Consider the following 18,711-nt stretch of genomic DNA (forward strand, 5'->3'; position numbering starts at 1 on the left):
CATGAAATTATACATTTTATAAAAACTGCCAGTAGAATTTATGAAAAATTACATACCCCCAAGATTCAAAGCATTTAAAAATGTGCACATATTTTTATTTTTAGGCGAAATATTTTTACATCACACCTGGAATCTGCCCAAGTCTTTCGACCATGAAGGCGATCGTGGAATGTGCAGGAGGACGAGTGTTGTCTAAACAGCCATCTTTCCGGAAACTCGTGGAGCACAAGCAAAATAAGGTAGCTAGAAGACAGGCTGCTGATTTCGTCACTGCCCAATGACATTCCTTGTTCAGTAACCAATAACCTCCTTTTCTTTTCCTTAGAGTTTGTCAGAAATAATTTTAATATCCTGTGAAAATGACCTTCATTTATGTCGAGAATATTTTGCCAGAGGAATAGGTATGGCTTATTGCTCTTTTTATTGGAGTGTGTGTGTACACACAGCAGCACATTTACTTTCACATTGTTGGTTTCATTCCTTTCAGATGTTCACAATGCAGAGTTCATTCTCACTGGAGTGCTCACACAAACACTGGACTATGAATCATATCCTTTTCGAAAGCCGCACACCACTGATAGCAAAGCCGTATGTGTTCTGTGATAGAAGGCCTGTTGAGTTTTTGCAGAGACTGTGCTTATAGAAGCATTTTCTTTATAGTTTGTACTCTTCCAGAGTTTTTAAAAATACTAAATGTCTATCCTGTACTACTTTGAGAAAGAACTGCTTTGGGGTGATTTATGGGTGTCCTCTCAGGGACCTTTTCTCTCCATCTAGCAACAGAAAGGAGCCTGATTTAATTTTGTTCCAGGAGGATGGGTCAGAGCTGCAGGGGTTGGCAGGTGCTCTGGAGGATCCAGGGAGGGAGGACTTGTCTGTGGTGGGGGCTCCAGGGCCAGCAGCCTGCGCTTTGTACCTTGTAGTTGAAAGGAGAATCAGCCACGACAGGGCCTCAGCTTTGCAGAGCAGAATCACTTCCGAGCATGTGTGCCAGGTCCCACCACCGCAGAGGGTCTGCTGCGCTCAGGCTGCGGGAGTTCAGCGCAGGGGCATCCGTAAAGCTCCCTGTGAGTGAAAAAAATGCCGTCAGGTACTTACCTAACTAGATTTGGGATCCCTGCCCCCCCTGTACGGGCTGTTAGTTCATATTGTGTTTGAAATGTGTTTTCCTTAACAAGCCTACATATAAATTTAACTGATGGCATCGACACTGCGCTGTGACTGGAGCCCTGGGACAAGTTCTGGCTGTGTCCCCTTCAGACGCCCGTGTTTTCCAGCTGCTTTAGGAGGCAGGCATTTTAAAGCAGGAGAACAAATATAATAAATATACTGCATCTTATTAAGATGTGTAATTTTATTCTGAGGAAACATAAATTATGTTTTGTATTATAGGAATTTATGAGCCCACATTAGGTTTTATGATTCATTTGCCAGGTTTTTAAATGTTTTCAAACACTGTTAACAGAACTTCGGCTACAAAAAAAAAATGATGTAAATAAAGACCTTGCTATCTCTAAATTATGGATGTTAAAGATTTGAAATGTTTTGTACTTTGATTATTTTTATTTCTTATACTCTTTTCTTTTATATTGATATCTTGCCCACATTTTAAATAAATGTACTTTTGAACTTAGAATTGATTTTTTTGCATAATTTATTATGATTTGCATTAATTGAGTAATTTCAAGGCAAAATAAACTCCTGAGCAGCAGCACCAGCACCCACCATGCAGAGCCTTCGAGACCCTGTGTCTGTCCCAGTTCCATTCCAGATCCTGTACTCCTACATTTCTTGCGGGATCCAGTCGGAGGCCACCCGCTCAGAAGGTCGGGAACTGCTAACAGTTAATACACTATTATGTTCAGTGTATTAATGTCTTTAAGAGCAGAGTTGCTCTCACTGTGCTCATCAGGCACACATGTTCCTGAGACACTGAATTTGCTTCCCTAACAATTTCTGAAATATCTTCCCTAGAAACAGTTGTGACCCACTCGATAATTCCTTAATTCTTGAATATAGTTTAGGTGGAAAGACACAAGCACGGAATGAACATGAGTCCACGTTATGGGAATTCTCAGTATTCCTCTAGGGCTTTGGTGATGGTCACACACTCGGGATGTCACTTCTTCACATGTTCTCCTGGCTCTGCTGGGGTAGGACCGTGTGGAGCTCTTTCTCCAAGTGGAAGGGGAATCATCTCATGCTTCATCATTTAAATGCAAGGATCACTATCTTCCAAGTTTCTGCCCTGACCTTGGCTTTCTGTGGGATTTCCTGGAGAGCTGCCCAGTTAGCAGGTGGGCACACCACACCTACAGGCACACTCAGCGTGATGGGCATATTTGATTGGCTACCGGAAGTATATATCTTGAGCTCTTTAAAGTATGCCCTAAGAGCATTTGTTTTTTAGATGGACTACATTCTGCCATCTACTTGTATTTTTAACAAATTGTACCTCCAAATTTGTCTGCTTGGAAGATAATTTTGTACCTGAGCAAACTTTAAACTTACCTGTAGAACTAGCCATTTCCTCTCACGTACCCCAGATGGAATCACTGTTGCTATGAAATATCTTAGATCCTGCAAAATTCTGAAAGGGAGAAAGAGTTTCATAGTTGAGAACACAGTTTTGCTTGCAGGGTATTCAGGATGCTGCCCTACTGCTCACACCCTGGAAGGAAAGTAAACACGGGGATGGATTCAGCGGGCCGCCTGTGCAGAGCCCTGCATCTGTTCAGTCTTCAGTGGAGACAGGGTGTTTGTTTAACCAACATGCAAGTATGACTGATTTGATTAACCTTTCAATTAGTGGTTTTTTTCAAAAGCTGCCAAGAAATAATCCTGAAACACTCCAGGAGCTGTCTGCAGCCAACTGGCTTGCCCAGCTGCTGAGCACGGATTTGGTGGCTCGGGGGGGGAGTTATGTACGAACATAGGATAGAGATTTCAAGTAAATGCTTCTTAGAGAAGTTGATCTAAAAAGTTATTTTCTCCTAAGAAAAGGAAGTCTTTCACTTAATCCTGTTTTGTCTGGCTCAAGGTTAACGAATATACCCACATATACAATGTAAAAATTCCTAATGGCCACAGTAAAATTTTAAAAATTTCTAATTTTTAAATAATTTTACTTAACACCATGTATTTAAGACACTGTTCCAACCACAAGTCATCAATATTTTACAAAATATTGCAATTATTGCAATGGTGGGTGTTTTTTATTTTTTTGGTGCTGTCTCTAAAATACACTGTGTATTTTATTTACACTTAGAGCACATCTCAATTCTGACAGTAAATTTTCATTAGAAATAGTTTATCTGTATTTAGATTTCATACCACTTAACAGTTTAAAAATTTACACTCCAGGTTATCCTAAGTATGAGTGTTTTCCACTAACGAAATGAGTGTCAGTTAAAATTAATGTTAAATAAGATTAAAATCCAGCTCTTCACCTGCATGAGGTGCATTTCTGTGCTCGGTGACCAGGTGTAGCTGTCATGTCAGTGGCCATCTGCACGGGCTCACTCTGGAAACGGGAGGGCCAATGAGGAGGTCAACAGCCTGTCTAAGCAGCTCCAAGATTGCTTCTCTGTGTGGAGTCACGAATTCCATTCCCTGCCACGGACAGTAGAAGGTGTGTTTCCATCTGCGTAGGTGCAAGGTGTTGAGAGGCAAGCGGAAGGAATCCTATGCGTCCTTGCTCTTATTATGAAAAGTTGGGCAGGCTTGAATCCTGCCAATAACTAGTGACTGCAGCAGGAACAGTGAGCAGTGCTGGCCACGCAGCACCATGTTCCGTGGATCCCGCGGCCTGCGAGTGAACAGGGCTGCCGGGAGACGTCCTGTAGGCTGTAGGCAAAAGCTCCTCCAACCCGAGTGCTTGCCTCCTGGAAAGCCCTCCCAAATCCCCGATGTTTGCTGAATCAAAAAGTGTGAGATGAAGAAGGTCTGCGTTCATGGGAGGCTGGCTGCCCCCGCACACCTGCCCGAGACAGTGTGTACTCCCACAGGCACATCTGTTCCAGCCACCACGCATCACGCAGGCACCCGTCCCGGTCCTTCACGCGCCCAAGGGCAGACGGCTGCTCCCCGGGAACCCCGCGGCCTGCCCACCTGTCCACACCTCACCTCGCTCTTGTTGACTCCGCTGCATGAATGGTCACAGCCATGCATCCCGTTGGCGTCAGGATTGTCTCCTTCCCTCCTGAATCTGAACTAGGTCTCAAGATGCCTCCTTGGCTCATCTCTCCCTGCTGCCCTCCGTACTCGTCACATTCCTGTTAAGAGAAGAAAAGTACCCGAGTTGTGATTTTGGAGTCTTTCTTAAAGCCTTGTGACATCCCCACCCCACTCTTCATCCCCAGCAGCCACACAGAATTCCTTCCTGTTTCTCATGGCAGACTGTCCTCCCACTCATGAAGGCCTCTAAGCTATTTCTGGTCCTTGAACTTTTTCTGTTTCCTTAGACACTGATCCGGAACAAAAAAAATGCCTTAGAGGCACGAAGTTACTTGTGTGCACAAGCAACAAAAAAAAACAGGTAAACTGGATCACATAAAAATTAAAACCTTTTGTGTATCAAGATACAACTGTTGAAAGTGAAAAGACAACCCCCCGAGAGAAAATATTTTCAAATCCTCTGATAAGGAGCTAATATCCAGAGTATATAAAGAACTCCTACAACTCAACCACAACAATAACAAAAAACCCTGGTCTTAAAATGAGCAAAACACTTCAATAGATGTTTCTCCAAAAATGTACGAATGGCCAGTAAGCATGTGAAGAGATACTCCACATCCCTCGTCATCAGGGAAATGCAAATCCAAACCACAGTGAGATAGCCCCTCACACCATCAGGATGGCTACCATCCCACAAAGGAAAACGTAACGAGGACGTGGAGAGATCGGGCCCTCTGTGCACTGTTGGGGGGATGCAAACTGGTGCAGCTACCGTGGAAAACTGTATGGGGGTTCCTTGAAGTTTATAAGCAGAACTACCTCATGATCCAGCAGTTCTGGGGATATACCCAAAAGAATTAAAAGCAGGGACTTCGTGAGACATTTCTACACCCACGTTCAAAAGCATTATCATTCAGAGGAGCCAAAAGTTGGAGGCAACCCAAGTGCCCATCGACTGGTGTGTGGATAAGGAAAATGTAGCCCATGCACACAAATTATAATTCAGTCTTAGAAGGAGGAAATCCTGACGCCTGCTATAACACGGGTGATCCCGAGGACATCATGCCGAGTGGGATAAGTGAGTCACAAAGGGACTAGGTGACTGACTAGAATCATCAGATTCACAGAGACGGTCGGTCGTGTGCACCGTGTGCCAGAGGAGGGGTGGGAGCTTGTGTCTGGTGGGGAGGAGGTGGCGTCCTTCCCTGAGGACAGGCAGCACTCCCGGGAGAGCAGAAGCCCCGCAGTGCAGGAGCATGGCCCGTCCCAGGACCCGGATGCCGCTGACTACCAGTGACCCCATGGGACAGGCCACCTGTGCTCCTGGTGCCGTGCACCTGCGTGGGCCGATGCACGAAGCAGAACACGACTCCCCCTGATGGTGATACCACCGACTTCTCAGCCTGGGGTGCTGCACGCGTCCAGTCACACCTGCGGAGGGGACGCCAAGAAAGCATGACCCTGGCACCCTGCTCGTCCCGGGGACCCTGTGTTGCCCCTCACCCCAGGCTGGGCTGTGGCCTCCAGGGTAAGCCCCGACAACCCCAGCAGGTCCAGCCCCAATAACAAGAATCCCCGGGCAGAGCTGAGAGGAAAGGGCTGGGCTGGCCCAGCCAGGAGGGAGAATTCTGGGAAAATGCGAGCAGCCACCCTGCCATGTGAACTACTGGAAAAGACAGGCTTTTCTAAGCTCCTGAAGGAAGTTCCCTTGGACATTATAACATCTTTAATGGAGACCCACTGGTCTACCTTGACACCAACAAACAGTGGTGCCTTGGCCTTGGGTAGACCCTGTGCCCCCGAGAGACAGAGGTGGCCCCACTGGGTTATGCCTTGAGCACAACTTTCCAGGATTTTGGACCTAAACTCCAGTAATCGGCTCCATCTCACCCCAACTCATGATGAATGCCACCACCTGCCTCGTGATGAGAACGCGAGGGGCAGCAGGGCAGCTTTCTGCCAGGTGTGCCAGGATTCCACATGCCACCTGTGTTGCCATGGACTTGCAACTGTTAAGATTTTATTTAATAACTGTTTGTACTTTCCTTCTGCAGACCCTCCCAAGCCATATTCTTTATTTTTTCAGATGGGATTTTACTGCAGCACCGGACCCCAGAGAGCCAAGCTTGTAGAATGGAGCATGTAGCACCTGCCCTCAGCTTGTCTTTTTAACAGTCCCAATTGTCCCGATTCTTTTTCAGTCAGGACTTATCATTTGTAAACTTTGTTTTGCAAGTGCATGTAAAATACTTGGTTTTTATTTCAGCTTATTCCTGTTTTCAGGTTTTCCCTATTATAGGAGTGATATCTTATTATTGCTCATCATCATCATAATCTGGCATCGTTAGGCAATAGAATGAAGATGATCCCAGTTTTGGATTACATGTCATATTTTGATAAAATTAAAGGAAATTTTCAACTTTAATGTTCGTGGATCCTGCTCCCGGGCTCCCAGGGAAGCTATACTTAACACTTACCAGGGTCATAAAGACTCAGCAAAACTCCAAAGCATGGGCTCTATTTCTGTCCTGTGCACATACTGTACATCTGCTTTGTTCAAAAAACAAAAGCAAAAAAAAAAAAAAAGCATTCCAAATACAAGGGAAAAAAAATCTCCCTGGTCTCCATAAGATTAAAGTCATACAGCCTTACACATACTTAAAACAGAAGTCTGTGACTTTCTGGAATATCCATGCTCAAGATGGTTTGTAACTATGTTAAAAAACACACAAAAACCCAACAATAGCCAAATTACCCTGCACCCACATTCCCTCCCCAGAGCACGCTTCTCTGTGAAGACTGAGTATCTGGGCAGCTGTCTTAACTGGGGCTCAAATATGATTCTCTTCCTTTCTCTCTGAAAATTTTAAAAAGGTTCGTTCTCTCTGCTTCAACATTTCTTCACATAGTTGGAGGATGTCAGAGCAACTCACCTGAGAACGCCCGGGGGTTGTCAGGAACTCAGTGCTCAGTACCAGCATGGGGCCTTTGTACCCTAATATCCAGCCTCCTCACTTTGAAGTGACAGTCCTTTTATTCATGCTGTTAAGGGTTACCAGTAATGTTCTCCAAGTGGGAATAACCTCCAGGAGTTGGTTGTTTTAACTCAGTATTATAATAACTGACATTATTAAAGAAGGCTGGAGCAAATTTTCTGCCTAGATATGAGAGCCCGAGTCATTCAGCCTCAAAGAAAAGGGACACTTGTTCCTCCCGGCCAAATAATGTTCTCGGGTGGCTGAAAGCCTAAAGGAAGTGTCTGATAGCAGTCTTCGAGATGTGCAGTGCTTCCATTAGGAATTTCCCATCTCAGAAAGTAACTAGCCACTGGCTTGTCCCAGGTTCACACATAAGGATGGATCATCCAGTGCTCCAAGAACCCTTGCTGGTCCCTTGAAAGGAGAAACCAAGGCACGTAGGGGAGTGTATCACAGCGCTTTGGAAGGAACACTTATAAGCAGTACCTTCTGGACCCACCACGCTAAACATCCTTAAATCTAATTCAAGCCTTATTCTAAAAATAAACTAAAAGGAGTAGGGAACCATGTTTCAAAAGCTGAAGAGCTCCCAGAAAACCAAGTGCCTACAGGAACTCTGACAAGCTCTCTATTCCCAGCACCTATGGAGTCTCTGCTTGCAAGTCCTTATGAAAACGGGAAAATCTACTAAGGATAACCTGAGTCTCAGATGGCCCAAAACGAGTTCTCTTCACATGTCTGAGTTAATTTTCTTGTGTACACAATTAGCCAGCTGTAAGACTATGCAACCAGAAGCTATGAAGCCCCCAGCTTTTGGGGAGGAACCAGCAGCATTCAAAGAGGCACTCTGGTCTTCATTTGGTTTGTCTGTTGCTGTAGCTTTTTTTTTTTTTTTTTTTTTTTAAGATTTTATTTATCAGAGACAGAGAGAGAGGGACAGGCAGAGGGAGAAGCAGGCTCAATGCAGGGAGTCCGATGTGGGGACTCTATCCGGGTCTCTGGGATCACGCCCTGGGCCGAAGGCAGGCGCCAAACCACTAGCCACCCGGGCTGCCCTCTGTTGCTGTAGCTTTTGGTATCTTTGGATAAAACCATCTGTGTTCTGATCAAAAACTAGGAAAATAACTAATTAATGGATCCATAAATTATAATGCTATCTTGTGACTGGATTTGTTTTAATCAAAGGGAGATTATTTGGAAATTGGGTCTTTAATGTCCTCTCCACAAATATTTTGTGAAACAAAGGCTAAATTTTGCTTGTATCTTTGTTAGTATATATGTGTCTATGTGTAATAACTGATATTTTCTCCACCTTGGGATGGCATTGCTAAAATTAATTTGTAAAGGAGCTCTCTTTAATTAGTTTAAAGGCAAGCACTTGTAAAAACTTTCTAAAACTCAGAAGATAAAAACTAACTCAAATGTTTTTCAAAGTTATATATGATCTAGGATGAAATTCCCTACATTTAGGCTTTTATTCGCTCCATAAGAAGGATGCCCCATGTAAAGGAACTCAAAAGATGGTCCTGAGAAAGAAGGATGGACAAAAACCAATACAGCCAACCCCCTTTTCAATAGTCAGAAGAATGAGGAAAAGGAGGAGGAAAACAGGAAGACACTGGTAATCCTAAATCCATAAGCACAAGCACCAGAGCTGATACCCAATCTACTGCCTACACCACTGCCTCCTGCGGAGGGCTGAAAAGCAAATGGAGTGAAAGCTTGTTTTGCAGGAGGCAAAGACAGGAAACGGAAATGAAGAAATGCCAGTCCCAACTTTGAATTGGCCTCTGCCTTACCTTCCTCCTGGTTCCTGTACAACCACTACCAGGGCTGCTCACCCAGCTGGCCCCTATAGCATCCTCAGCACCTCTGCCACCATTGGCTTCTGCTCTTCCTACCCTCACTACCAAGGAGCAAAAAGCACCCAGAGCTGCCAGACAGGCTATCTCCTTATGAGGTTCAAACTGGAGTACTTCCCAAATCAGGATGAAGGGGCCCAAGGACTCCCCTGGACTCCAACAACCCACAGGAGCCCCAGGTAAAATTGACAGGACAGAACAAACTGAATAATGTTTTAGCAGATGCAGGTGCAGCATATTCAGTATTAAAGCTAATTCAAGGTTGGTTTAAAATAGACATGTTTTTGGTGCTATCAACATCAAATATAATACAGATAATCAGCTGATATCCTACCTGAAGTTATTCATGTTGTCCTGTTGTAATCTGTCAGCCAAAATGACTTAAAATAATGGTTGATTTTTGTCTCATGAAGTTTTCATGGGTTAACGGTGAGTAAATTAAATTTTAAAGAAATGGTTCAGAAATTTTTAAATAGCTTCCAAAATCTTTGGTAACTTTGAGGTTTTTCTAGGTTAAATCAATAAATTGGGCTGAATTCATTGGAGTTAAAATTCTGCTAAATGGAATCAAGACTGCTGGAAGCGATAAGGAAATCAACTCTGTATGTAGTGAAAGCAGATATGTAAGAAAGGTATGAAGACTGAGAATACACTTCTGTTGAGAGAAAATATTTTTGTTCTGATACAAGACTTTAGAGAGGTTCTTTAGAGAGGGAAAACTTATGACAAAGTAAATAAAAAAGAAAGTTGTAGAAGTTTGATAAGGGGAGCTTTTGGAAAAGAATCTCATATGTGGTCATGATGACTACAATCGGAATAAATAAATTTTAAAAATACACTTGCATAGGCTATGAGAGGGAAGATGGCAGAGTAGGTGATCTAGGCTCACTTTCTCCCATGGATACAACTAAAACACCCATTGGGGTACACAACCCAGAAAATGAAACCAAGACTAGCAGAAGAGACTCTCTACAGCTAACTGTAGAGACGAGGTCACATGGGAAAAAGCAGGAAGGGCAGTCCATAGAACATAGGAGGGAAGCTGCAGGCATGGAGGGGAGAAGAGCAGACCCCACCCAGGCACCAGGGACCCACAAGAGGAAGACATATCCCACAAATCCCCACATTTGGCTTTGAAAACCTGATGGGCCTAGCTTCACAAGTTCTTACAATCAGTGGGGTTAACACTTGGGACTTTAAAACTCGGTGAGCAGGGCTCTGGGAGAGTGAGGAGAGCTAGAGGAAACTGAATTCCTGCCCTTAAAGAGGCAGCACAAAAAAGAGCCCCACTGAGATACAGCATAGAAGTAGCAGTTTGAAAACACCTGGGATATACGAGATTTATTTACTAACCTCAGAACATGTGCTGGAAGGGCAGGGATCTTTGGGAGACTTCAACAACAAAAGAGGTGGTGGGTGCCACTTCCCTCCCCTGACCCAGTCTAGACACACAGACATCCGTGGGAACCAGCAGAGCACTAACAGTCTCCACCTAGCTGGCTAACAGCATGCCCTGCCACCACGCACTTCTGGACCTGCCCCTCCATCCCTGTGTTGGTGAGCTTTCCTGGGCTGATGCAAGTCTCCTCCTAAGGACCAGCAACTCTGCTGGCACCACGAGTGCCCCATTGCCACATTCTCCTCCAACACCTCTTTGGCTAGAACTCACCCAAAGCAGTACAAGCCTGGCAGTGTGCAGGGGGCCCCAACAGAGGCCAGCAATGCTCCAGAGTGACTCCCACTCCAGGGAATGGAAATGATAACCACACATCGCAGATCCACTGCAGCCTCACCAGTGTACTGGGGGCAGACAGCCGGTCTGACTACAAGTCCCACTCACCAAGAAAATATTCTTTGGGGAAAACACAGGGCAAGTGCCCTGAAGTTTGGTGCTGCTGCATCTCACAGATGCTTGGTCTGACTTGACTCAAGCCTAATGTGGCCTCAGACTTGCCACCTAGTAACACAGGGACCAAACCCTGCCCACAACAGGCAAAGAGAGCCACTATAGACAAACAGGTGAAGGGAAAAATCAGCTCAGCCACAATAGCAGGGCACATGCAACACACACAGGAGACACCCCTGAAGCACCAGGTTCCAGTGAACAGAGGACACTGCACTGCAGGGCACTACAGGATTTCTTCCAAAGGCCACTATTTTCAAAAGCAAGAGATGTAGCTGACTTTCCTAACACAGAGAAACAGACACAAGGAATTAGATAAAATGAGGAGACAGAGGAATATGTCCTAAATGAAAGACTGGAACAAAATCACAGCAAGAGACCTAAGCAAAACAGAGAAAAGCAAAATGCCTGACAGAGAATTTAAGATACTCACTGGACTTGTGAACAAGAATGGAGAACCACAGGGATACCCTCAGCAAAGAGAGAAAAACATAACCATTCTGAAATGAAGAACTCAATAACTGAAATTTAAAATACACTAGATGAGATGCCTGGGTGGCTCAGACACCGGTTGAGCGTCTGCCTTTGGCCCAGGGCATGATCCCAGGATCCGGGACCAAGTCTCACATCAGGCTCCTTGCAGGGAGCCTGCTTCTCCCTCAGCCTGTGTCTCTCCCTCTCTTTCTCTCTGTGTCTCTCATGAATAAATAAATAAATCTTAAAAAAATAAAATACACTAGATGAAATAGTGGACTAGAGGAAGCAGAACACATCAGTGACCTGGAAGACAGCAATGGAAAGCAATCAAGTTGAGCAGGAGAAAGAGAAAAATAACAAAAAAATGAAAATATACTAAAGGGACACAGAGACACACACCATCAAGCATAACACTTGCATTATAGGGGTCCTAGAAGGAGAAGAGAGAGGAAAGAGAGCAGAAAATTTATTTGAAGAAACAATAGCTGAAAAACGTCCTGAAACTGGGGAAGGACAGAAGTCTAGATCCAGGAGGCAGAGCACCCACAGGGAAAAAAAAAATCAATCTAAGGTGGTCCACAACAAGACACATAGTAATTAAAATGGCAAAAAGTAGTGATAAAGAGAATTTTAAAAGCAGCAAGAGAAAAGAAAGAAAAGAAAGAAAGAAAGAAAGAAAGAAAGAAAGAAAGAAAGAAAGAAAGAAAGAAAGAAAAGAAAAGAAAAGAAAAGAAAAGAAAAGAAAGAAACATACAAGGGAAACCCGGTAAGGCTCTCAGCTAATTTTCCAGCAGAACCTTTGTAGGCCAGAAGATAGTGGCATGATACATTCAAAGTGCTGAAAGAAAAAAAATCTGCAGCCAAGAATATTCTATCCAGAAAGGCTACTGTTCAGAATAGGAGGAGAGACAAATAATTTCCCATACAAACAAAAGTTAAAGGAATTCATGACCACTAAACCAACCTTAAATGTTAAAGGGGACTCTTTTGAGTAGAAACACCATAGCAAGAGTAAGAAAAGTAGGAAGCACAAACTGGCAATAAGCACATACCTCTCAATAATTACCTTGAATATAAATGGACTAAACACTCCAATCAAAAGACACAGGGTGACAAAATGGATAAGAAAGCAAGGCCCATGTATATGCTGCCCACAAGAGACTCAACAGAGACCTAAAGACACATGCAAATTGAAAGTGAAAGGATGAAAAAAGTATCATGAAAAAAGAAGTGAAAAGAAACCTGGGGTAGCACTGCTTATATTGGGCAAAACAGACTTAAAAAAAGATTGCAGGGATCCCTGGGTGGCGCAGCGGTTTGGCGCCTGCCTTTGGCCCAGGGCGCGATCCTGGAGACCCGGGATCGAGTCCCACGTCAGGCTCCCGGTGCATGGAGCCTGCTTCTCCCTCTGCCTGTGTCTCTGCCTCTCTCTCTCTGTGTGACTATCATAAAAATAATAATAATAATAATAATAATAATAATAAATAAATAAATAAATACAAGATTGCAGCGAAAGACAGACAAGGGCACTACATAATCATAAAAAGAGCAATCCAATAAAAAGATATAATTATTAATATTTATGCACCATCATAGAAGCCCCCAAATACATAAAATAGCTAGTAACAAACATAAAGGAAACAATCAATAGTAATAACAGTAGAGTATTTTCACAACTCATTTACATCAATGGATAGATTATCCAAACAGAAAAAAAAAAAAAACCCTCAAAAACAGAAAATCAAGAAGGAAAGAGTGTCTTTTAATAACACAATGGATCACATAGATCTAACAGATATATTCAGAATATTCCATTCTAAAACATCAGAATACACATTCTTTTCAAGTGTCCATGGAACATTCTCCAGATTTAGAGAATGTTTTGCATATTAGGCTACAAAACAAGCCTTGACAAATTTGAAAGATCAAAGTCATACCATATGTCTTTTCTGACCACAACACTATGAAACTAGAAGTCAACCACAAGAAAAAAACCTGGAAATACCACAAATACATGGAGGTTAAATACCTTGCCAGTAAGCAATGAATGGCTCAACCAAAAATCAAAGAGGAAATCAAAAAATCTATGGAGATAAATGAAAATGAAAACATAATGGTCCAAAATCCTTGGGATGGAGCAAAAAATGTTCTAAGAGGGAATTTTATAGCAGGATAGGTCTACCTCAGAAAGCAAGAAAAATCTCAAATAAACAGCCTAACCATATCCCTAAAGAAACTAGAAGAAAAAAAGAACAAAATCCTAAACTAGCAGAAGAAAGGAAATAAAAAAGATTAGAGCAGAAATAAATGTAATTGAAATAAAAAATACCACAATTGAATGATCAATGAAACCAGGAGATGGTTCTTTGGAAAGTTAGGAATTTGATAAATTTTTCAGTTAGACTCATCAAAAAAGAAGCAGAGAGAGAGAGAGAGAGAGAGAACTCAAACAAAACCAGAAATGGAAGAGGACCAATAACAACCAACACTACAGAAATAAATACATCAAAAAACTCCCAGCAAACAAAAGTCCAGGACCAGATGGCTTCACAGGTGAATTCTACCAAATATTTAAAGAAGAGTATCTATTCTTCTCAAACTATTTCAGAAGATCGAAGAGGAAAGAAAGTTTCCAAATTCATCCTATGAGGCCAGCATTACCCCGATACCAAAACCAGGTAAAGACGCCACCAAAAAAGCAAACTACAGGCCAATATTTCTGATGAACACAGATGAAAATAATCATCAACAAAATACTAGCAAAACAAATCCAATACATTAAAAAAATCATTCACCCAAACAGATTTAGTCCTAGGAGGCAAGGGTGGTTCAATACTTACAAATCAACGAACACGAGACATCACATCAATAAGAGAAAGCATAAAAACCATATGATAACTTAAATAGATACAGAAAAAATCAAGATGTTGACAAAGTACAACATCCACTGATGATGAAAACCCTCAACATAGGTCTAGAGGGAACATACCTCAACATAATAAAGGCCATCTATGAAAAACCCACAGCCAACATCATCCTCAATGGGGAAAAGCCTAGAGCCTTTCCCCCAAGGGTAAGAACACGACAGGGATGTCCACTGTCACCACTTTTATTCATCACAGTACTGGAAGTCCCAGCCTCAGCAATCAGACAAGCAAAAGAAATGATAGGCATCTGAATTGGTAAGGAAGAAGCAAAAACTCTATCTGCAGATGACATGAAACTATATATAGAAAAACCTGAAAGACTCCACCAAAAACTACTTAGAACTGATAAACGAATTCAGTAAGGTCACAGATACAAAACCAATATACAGGAATATGCTGCATTTCTACACACTAATAACAAAGTAACAGAATTAAGAAAAAACAATCCCATTCACAATTTCACCAAAAAGGATAGATGCCTAGGAATGAACTTAACTAAAGAGGTGAAAGACCTGTATTCTGAAAACTATAAAACACTGATGAAAGACACCGATAACGCCCCCAAACAAATGAAAAGATATTCCATGCTCATGGATCGGCAGATGCAGGAGCCTCAGGGGCACAGCAGCTCCTGTAGAGACAGCCTTAGGGCCTGTTGCTCTATGGGCTACTTAACTCAAAAGGATCACCAGAGGCACTGGAACCTACAAACCAGAAAAATCCATCATGCTCCCTGCACCCATTCATTCCATCTTGGAGGATACTTGGAAACTGATGTGGAAATCTCACTGGCAGCACTCGGGTCTCAGATACTGCCTTTATAATTTGCTCCAACCATCAACCTATGTTTTCTTTTGTTCCCATGGAAATGCCTCTCCTTATAATCACATGATTGCTTGCTGAGCAAGGCAGAGTCTATTCCATGGCTAACACCACTTGCTGCACCTATAGTAACTACTCCCGGGAAGAAAGAACCCATATAAACAAAACTGGGCAGCAAGTCACAAGCCCACGGCCCTGTCCAGGTCATCCCAGCTCTCAGAGTGCACCCACAGCCCCTTCTCCCTATCCTGAGACACCCTCCAGACATCAGGGGCTGAACTTGGTCTCCTTCCGATGTTACCTCTCAGCCCCAGAGTAACCAAGGAATGTACCTTATGAGTATGTTTACTCACTGCTCATGCTCCATCTTCTCTCACAAATAATCATACATTCCCCACCTTTCCATCAAAGTGCATGTAAAGGATTCTTTGGGTTTTTCTCCTCCTTAAGTCTACCACAATATCACGTCAGTTCCTTCAACTCCTGCTTATTAGAATTCGTTTACTCTGAATCATTGTCGCAAAGACCTTTACAAACCCAACACCTGACGATCTAAGCCAAGCACGTGCACTGCTTGCTCGCCGGGTGGACTTCATACAAAACAGATCACTTTTAAGCTTCCCACCCTTTACATTACAATAAGTTTCCCCTGCCAAGGAACTCTGGGTGAAAAAACATACATGTTCAGACCTACACGAGGGACTGGATGGGCCCAGGGGAGACCAGCCGGGCACTCTGGCACCAGACGACAGGAAAACCTAAGATTGGTCAATGCTTTCGGAGGAAAGACCATTGATCAAAAGGGGGAAATGTCAAGGACAAAGTAATGGTCAACGTTTGTGGTCCTCGCTCCCGGGCTCCCAGGGAAGCTATACTTTAACAGCTCAAAGGCGGCCACTTTCCCCGAAGTGCTTACCTGAGTTTCCGAAGCGGCTCACTGGCGGGGGCTGTGGGTCCTCGGGCGATCCGGGCATCCCGTCTCCCCGCAAGGCCCGCTGTGCCCGTGGAGCCCCGCCCGGGCGCTCTGGGACCCCAGGCGTCCCCCGCTGGCGCTGGAGGCGAGTCAAGGCACACCTGAAAGCAACGCCCTTTCGCGATCCTGAGCATCTCCTTGAGCCTCCGCAGCTGTCTGCTTGCCGCAGGCAGGCCCGCGCTCAGGACGGCTAAGGGGCCGCCACTGCGCCGCCGCGGCCGCCGCCTCCGCCTCCGCCCCCGCCCCCGGCCCTGCGCAGGCGCCCCTCCCGCCCCGCTCACCTGCCGCCCGCGGGCGCCTCCTCCCAGGCCTCGCCGGGCACCGCCGTCTCTGGCTGCCGCTTGCCACAGCTGCAGCCCCGGCTCCGGGTGCGTGGCGAGGCCGCCGGCGGGGGCCTCGGGAGCTCAGGGCCCAGCGCCGCCTTCCCGCCCGCGCCCCGCGGCTCCCCGCCCTGGCGGCCTGCGCGCAGCTCCCGCACGTCAGGCCGCCCCTCCCCGCCGCCGCCGCCGCCGCCGCGCCCGCCCCCGCGCCCGCCCCCGCGCCAGCCCGCCCTTCCGAGCTGTGCCGGCGCCGCCCGCGCGGAGGGGACTCGGGCGCGGGCGGTGTCGCCCCCCGCCCCCCACCCCGCTCCCACGCCGCCACCGTGGCCTCCCCGCCCCTGCCCGGCCCGGCCCCCGCGGGCCACTTGCCAGAGCGCCGTGGGCAAGCGGGCGGCCCAGCGTGAGCCTCTGCTGCCCCCTGCGGGCGGCGTCCACGCGCGGCGGAGCCAGCGGGAGGGATCCTGCTGCGCACCTGGGGCCGGCGGGGAGGCGGGGGGAGGGAGGGCTGCTGCGGCGGGGGCGGGGCTGGCGGGGCGGGGCGGGGCTGGCCGGGGGGCGGGGCTGGCCGGGCGGGGGCGTGGCTGGCGGGGCGGGGCTGGCCGGGCGGCGGGGCTGGCCGGGCGGGGGGCGGGGCGTGGCTGGCCGGGGGCGTGGCTGGCCGGGCGGGGGCGGGGCGGGGCGGGGCGGGGCTGGCCGGGCGGGGGCGGGGCCGGGAGGTGGCGGGGAGAGCAGGGTCCTCCGCGGCCGACGCCCCGTCCTGCCCCTAGGTGACAGGCTTCCCAAGGCCTGTGGGCTGGACGTGGCCCAGGGCCTGCAGCCGAGCGGGAAGCAGAAGACACCAGCACGGGGAGGGCCTTGCACAGCGAGCGCCCATTTCGCAGGACCGGAGTCCCTTAGGGACCCTGGGCCGGCTATCGTGTTGCCCATGGACTGGAGCCCTGGAGCCCACGTGGCCTGCCCGTGGCCGTGAGCTGTTTCCTGAACTCCCTGCTGGGAAGAGAGGCCCCCCTCCAGCCCTAGAAACCTGTTGCCCAAAGACTGCCGGAAAAGCCATTTATAGGCACGTCCTGGTCAGGAGACGGTCTGGCTGCTCCAGCCTCCCCCGGCCTCAGGTGACCAGAGTGGCTGTTCAGGTTGTGGACCCGAGGTCACGCAGGCCACCCTGAGTCTTACGAATGCTTTCCATTATTGTCTATAAGACAGGCAACAGATGCAGGTGTTTCAGAAATAGCTGCTTTGTCACAGGGCTAAGGTGCAACTTGAAGGCTCTGGCCTGCTCAGCGGCGTATGGACTTCCAAAATTCCCCATGAGCCTGCCCTGCCCCACCTGACCTGGAATCTTGGGGTAGGGGTGGGGGCAGGCCCTGGGTCCAGATGCCTACAAACATCCTCCCATGTCTAGAGTCCGGGAATGGTGACCCTGCAGAGACATCTGTCCCCCTTGTGCCCCACCCCCCCGCCCACGGGAGCTGAAGCAGATTGGGAGCAGTGGGTCCTTGAGGCTCTGGACCGGAGGAGGGCTCAGGTGTGTGTGTGTGGGGGGGAAGGTGGTAGGTGCAGCCCAGAGCCTCGGCCATTCCTGACTCCAAGGGCAGCTTCTCTGGAGTTTGTCCTGCTCCTTGCGCTTTTCCATGGCCTCTCGTGCCTTCCAAAGCGCCTCACGTACATTTTGCTGAATTTTCACAGCTGCCTTGTACAGCCATCAAGACAGATGCTATTACTCTATTTTACTATGAAAAATGGGACCCAGAGAAGTCAAGAGGCTTCGCAAGGATGCAGGGACGGGGCGGAATGAGGCAGTGGCACAGAGGGCTCAGCATCTCCGTCTCCCGCCCCGGAGCAACACTGCTGTGCCCAGACAGATGGACTTTGCCGGTGTCAGGATGATGCACAGAGGGTATGATGTGCGGACCAGGAAGGAAGAGGCCAGAGAGATGAACGGTGCATCCTAGTGCACCCCAAACTTGCCAAGCACCCTGTCCCCAGCTCGGTGCTTGAACACAGTGGCAACTGCCAATGCAGTTTGCCCAGTTTGGGTTTTTGCTTTAGGGCAGGAAAGTGCCAAAAAGGGATCTTTAGCAGGTAGCAGATTCACAAGGGGGTGCCTTCCATGGTCCTTGGGGTGCGACCAACCTCCCTGTGACTCAGGCCCCCGGCCCCGCCCACTTGACCTTGCTGGGGTCCAGTCCAGTTCGGTCCCACCTGGGGAACCAGGTGTGCTGGACGCTCGGGAAGCCACAGGAGAGGCTGCTATTCTCCACGGTTGGTGGGCA

At 47.0% G+C, this 18,711-nt stretch overlaps 2 protein-coding genes across 5 annotated transcripts in view; one reads left to right on the top strand and one right to left on the bottom strand.

The window, feature by feature from the left end:
• The window catches only part of PAXIP1 (PAX interacting protein 1), a 50,255-nt gene extending 48,737 nt beyond the window's left edge, over positions 1–1,518 (top strand). For 3 of the 4 annotated variants that reach the window (XM_041752014.1, XM_041752013.1, XM_041752010.1), the window contains 3 exons: positions 105–239; positions 326–401; positions 488–625. In XM_041752014.1, coding sequence (XP_041607948.1) covers positions 105–239; positions 326–401; positions 488–603 — 327 coding nt within the window. In that variant the 3' untranslated portion in view covers positions 604–625. Of the gene's footprint in view, positions 1–104; positions 240–325; positions 402–487; positions 626–1,183 lie in introns of those variants that run through there. The other variant, XM_041752011.1, reaches the window with a different exon arrangement.
• LOC121488712 (translation initiation factor IF-2-like) lies at positions 78–18,071 on the bottom strand. The gene is made up of 8 exons (XM_041751047.1): positions 18,023–18,071; positions 16,400–16,910; positions 16,062–16,219; positions 5,492–5,607; positions 4,126–4,274; positions 3,450–3,643; positions 2,512–2,590; positions 78–1,065 (listed from the first exon to the last, which is right to left on the bottom strand). Exons 1-6 carry the CDS (start codon positions 18,069–18,071, stop codon positions 3,493–3,495), a joined length of 1,134 nt encoding a protein of 377 aa, XP_041606981.1. The 3' UTR covers positions 78–1,065; positions 2,512–2,590; positions 3,450–3,492.
• Positions 18,072–18,711: the final 640 nt, after the last annotated feature.

The sequence above is a fragment of the Vulpes lagopus genome, chromosome 4, assembly GCF_018345385.1.
Source record: "Vulpes lagopus strain Blue_001 chromosome 4, ASM1834538v1, whole genome shotgun sequence".
Classification (NCBI taxonomy): Eukaryota; Metazoa; Chordata; class Mammalia; order Carnivora; family Canidae; genus Vulpes; species Vulpes lagopus.

Bases quoted from the DNA above. Each gene is read 5' to 3' on its own strand.
- LOC121488712 (XM_041751047.1), bottom strand. From the start codon at position 18,071: ATGGAAAAGCGCAAGGAGCAGGACAAACTCCAGAGAAGCTGCCCTTGG. The intron at 16,220-16,399 runs GTGAGCGGGGCG...CGTTGCTTTCAG, and splicing joins GAGGCGCCCGCGGGCGGCAG to GTGTGCCTTGACTCGCCTCC. The intron at 3,644-4,125 runs GTGAGGTGTGGA...GCACCTACGCAG, and splicing joins GCGGAGTCAACAAGAGCGAG to ATGGAAACACACCTTCTACT.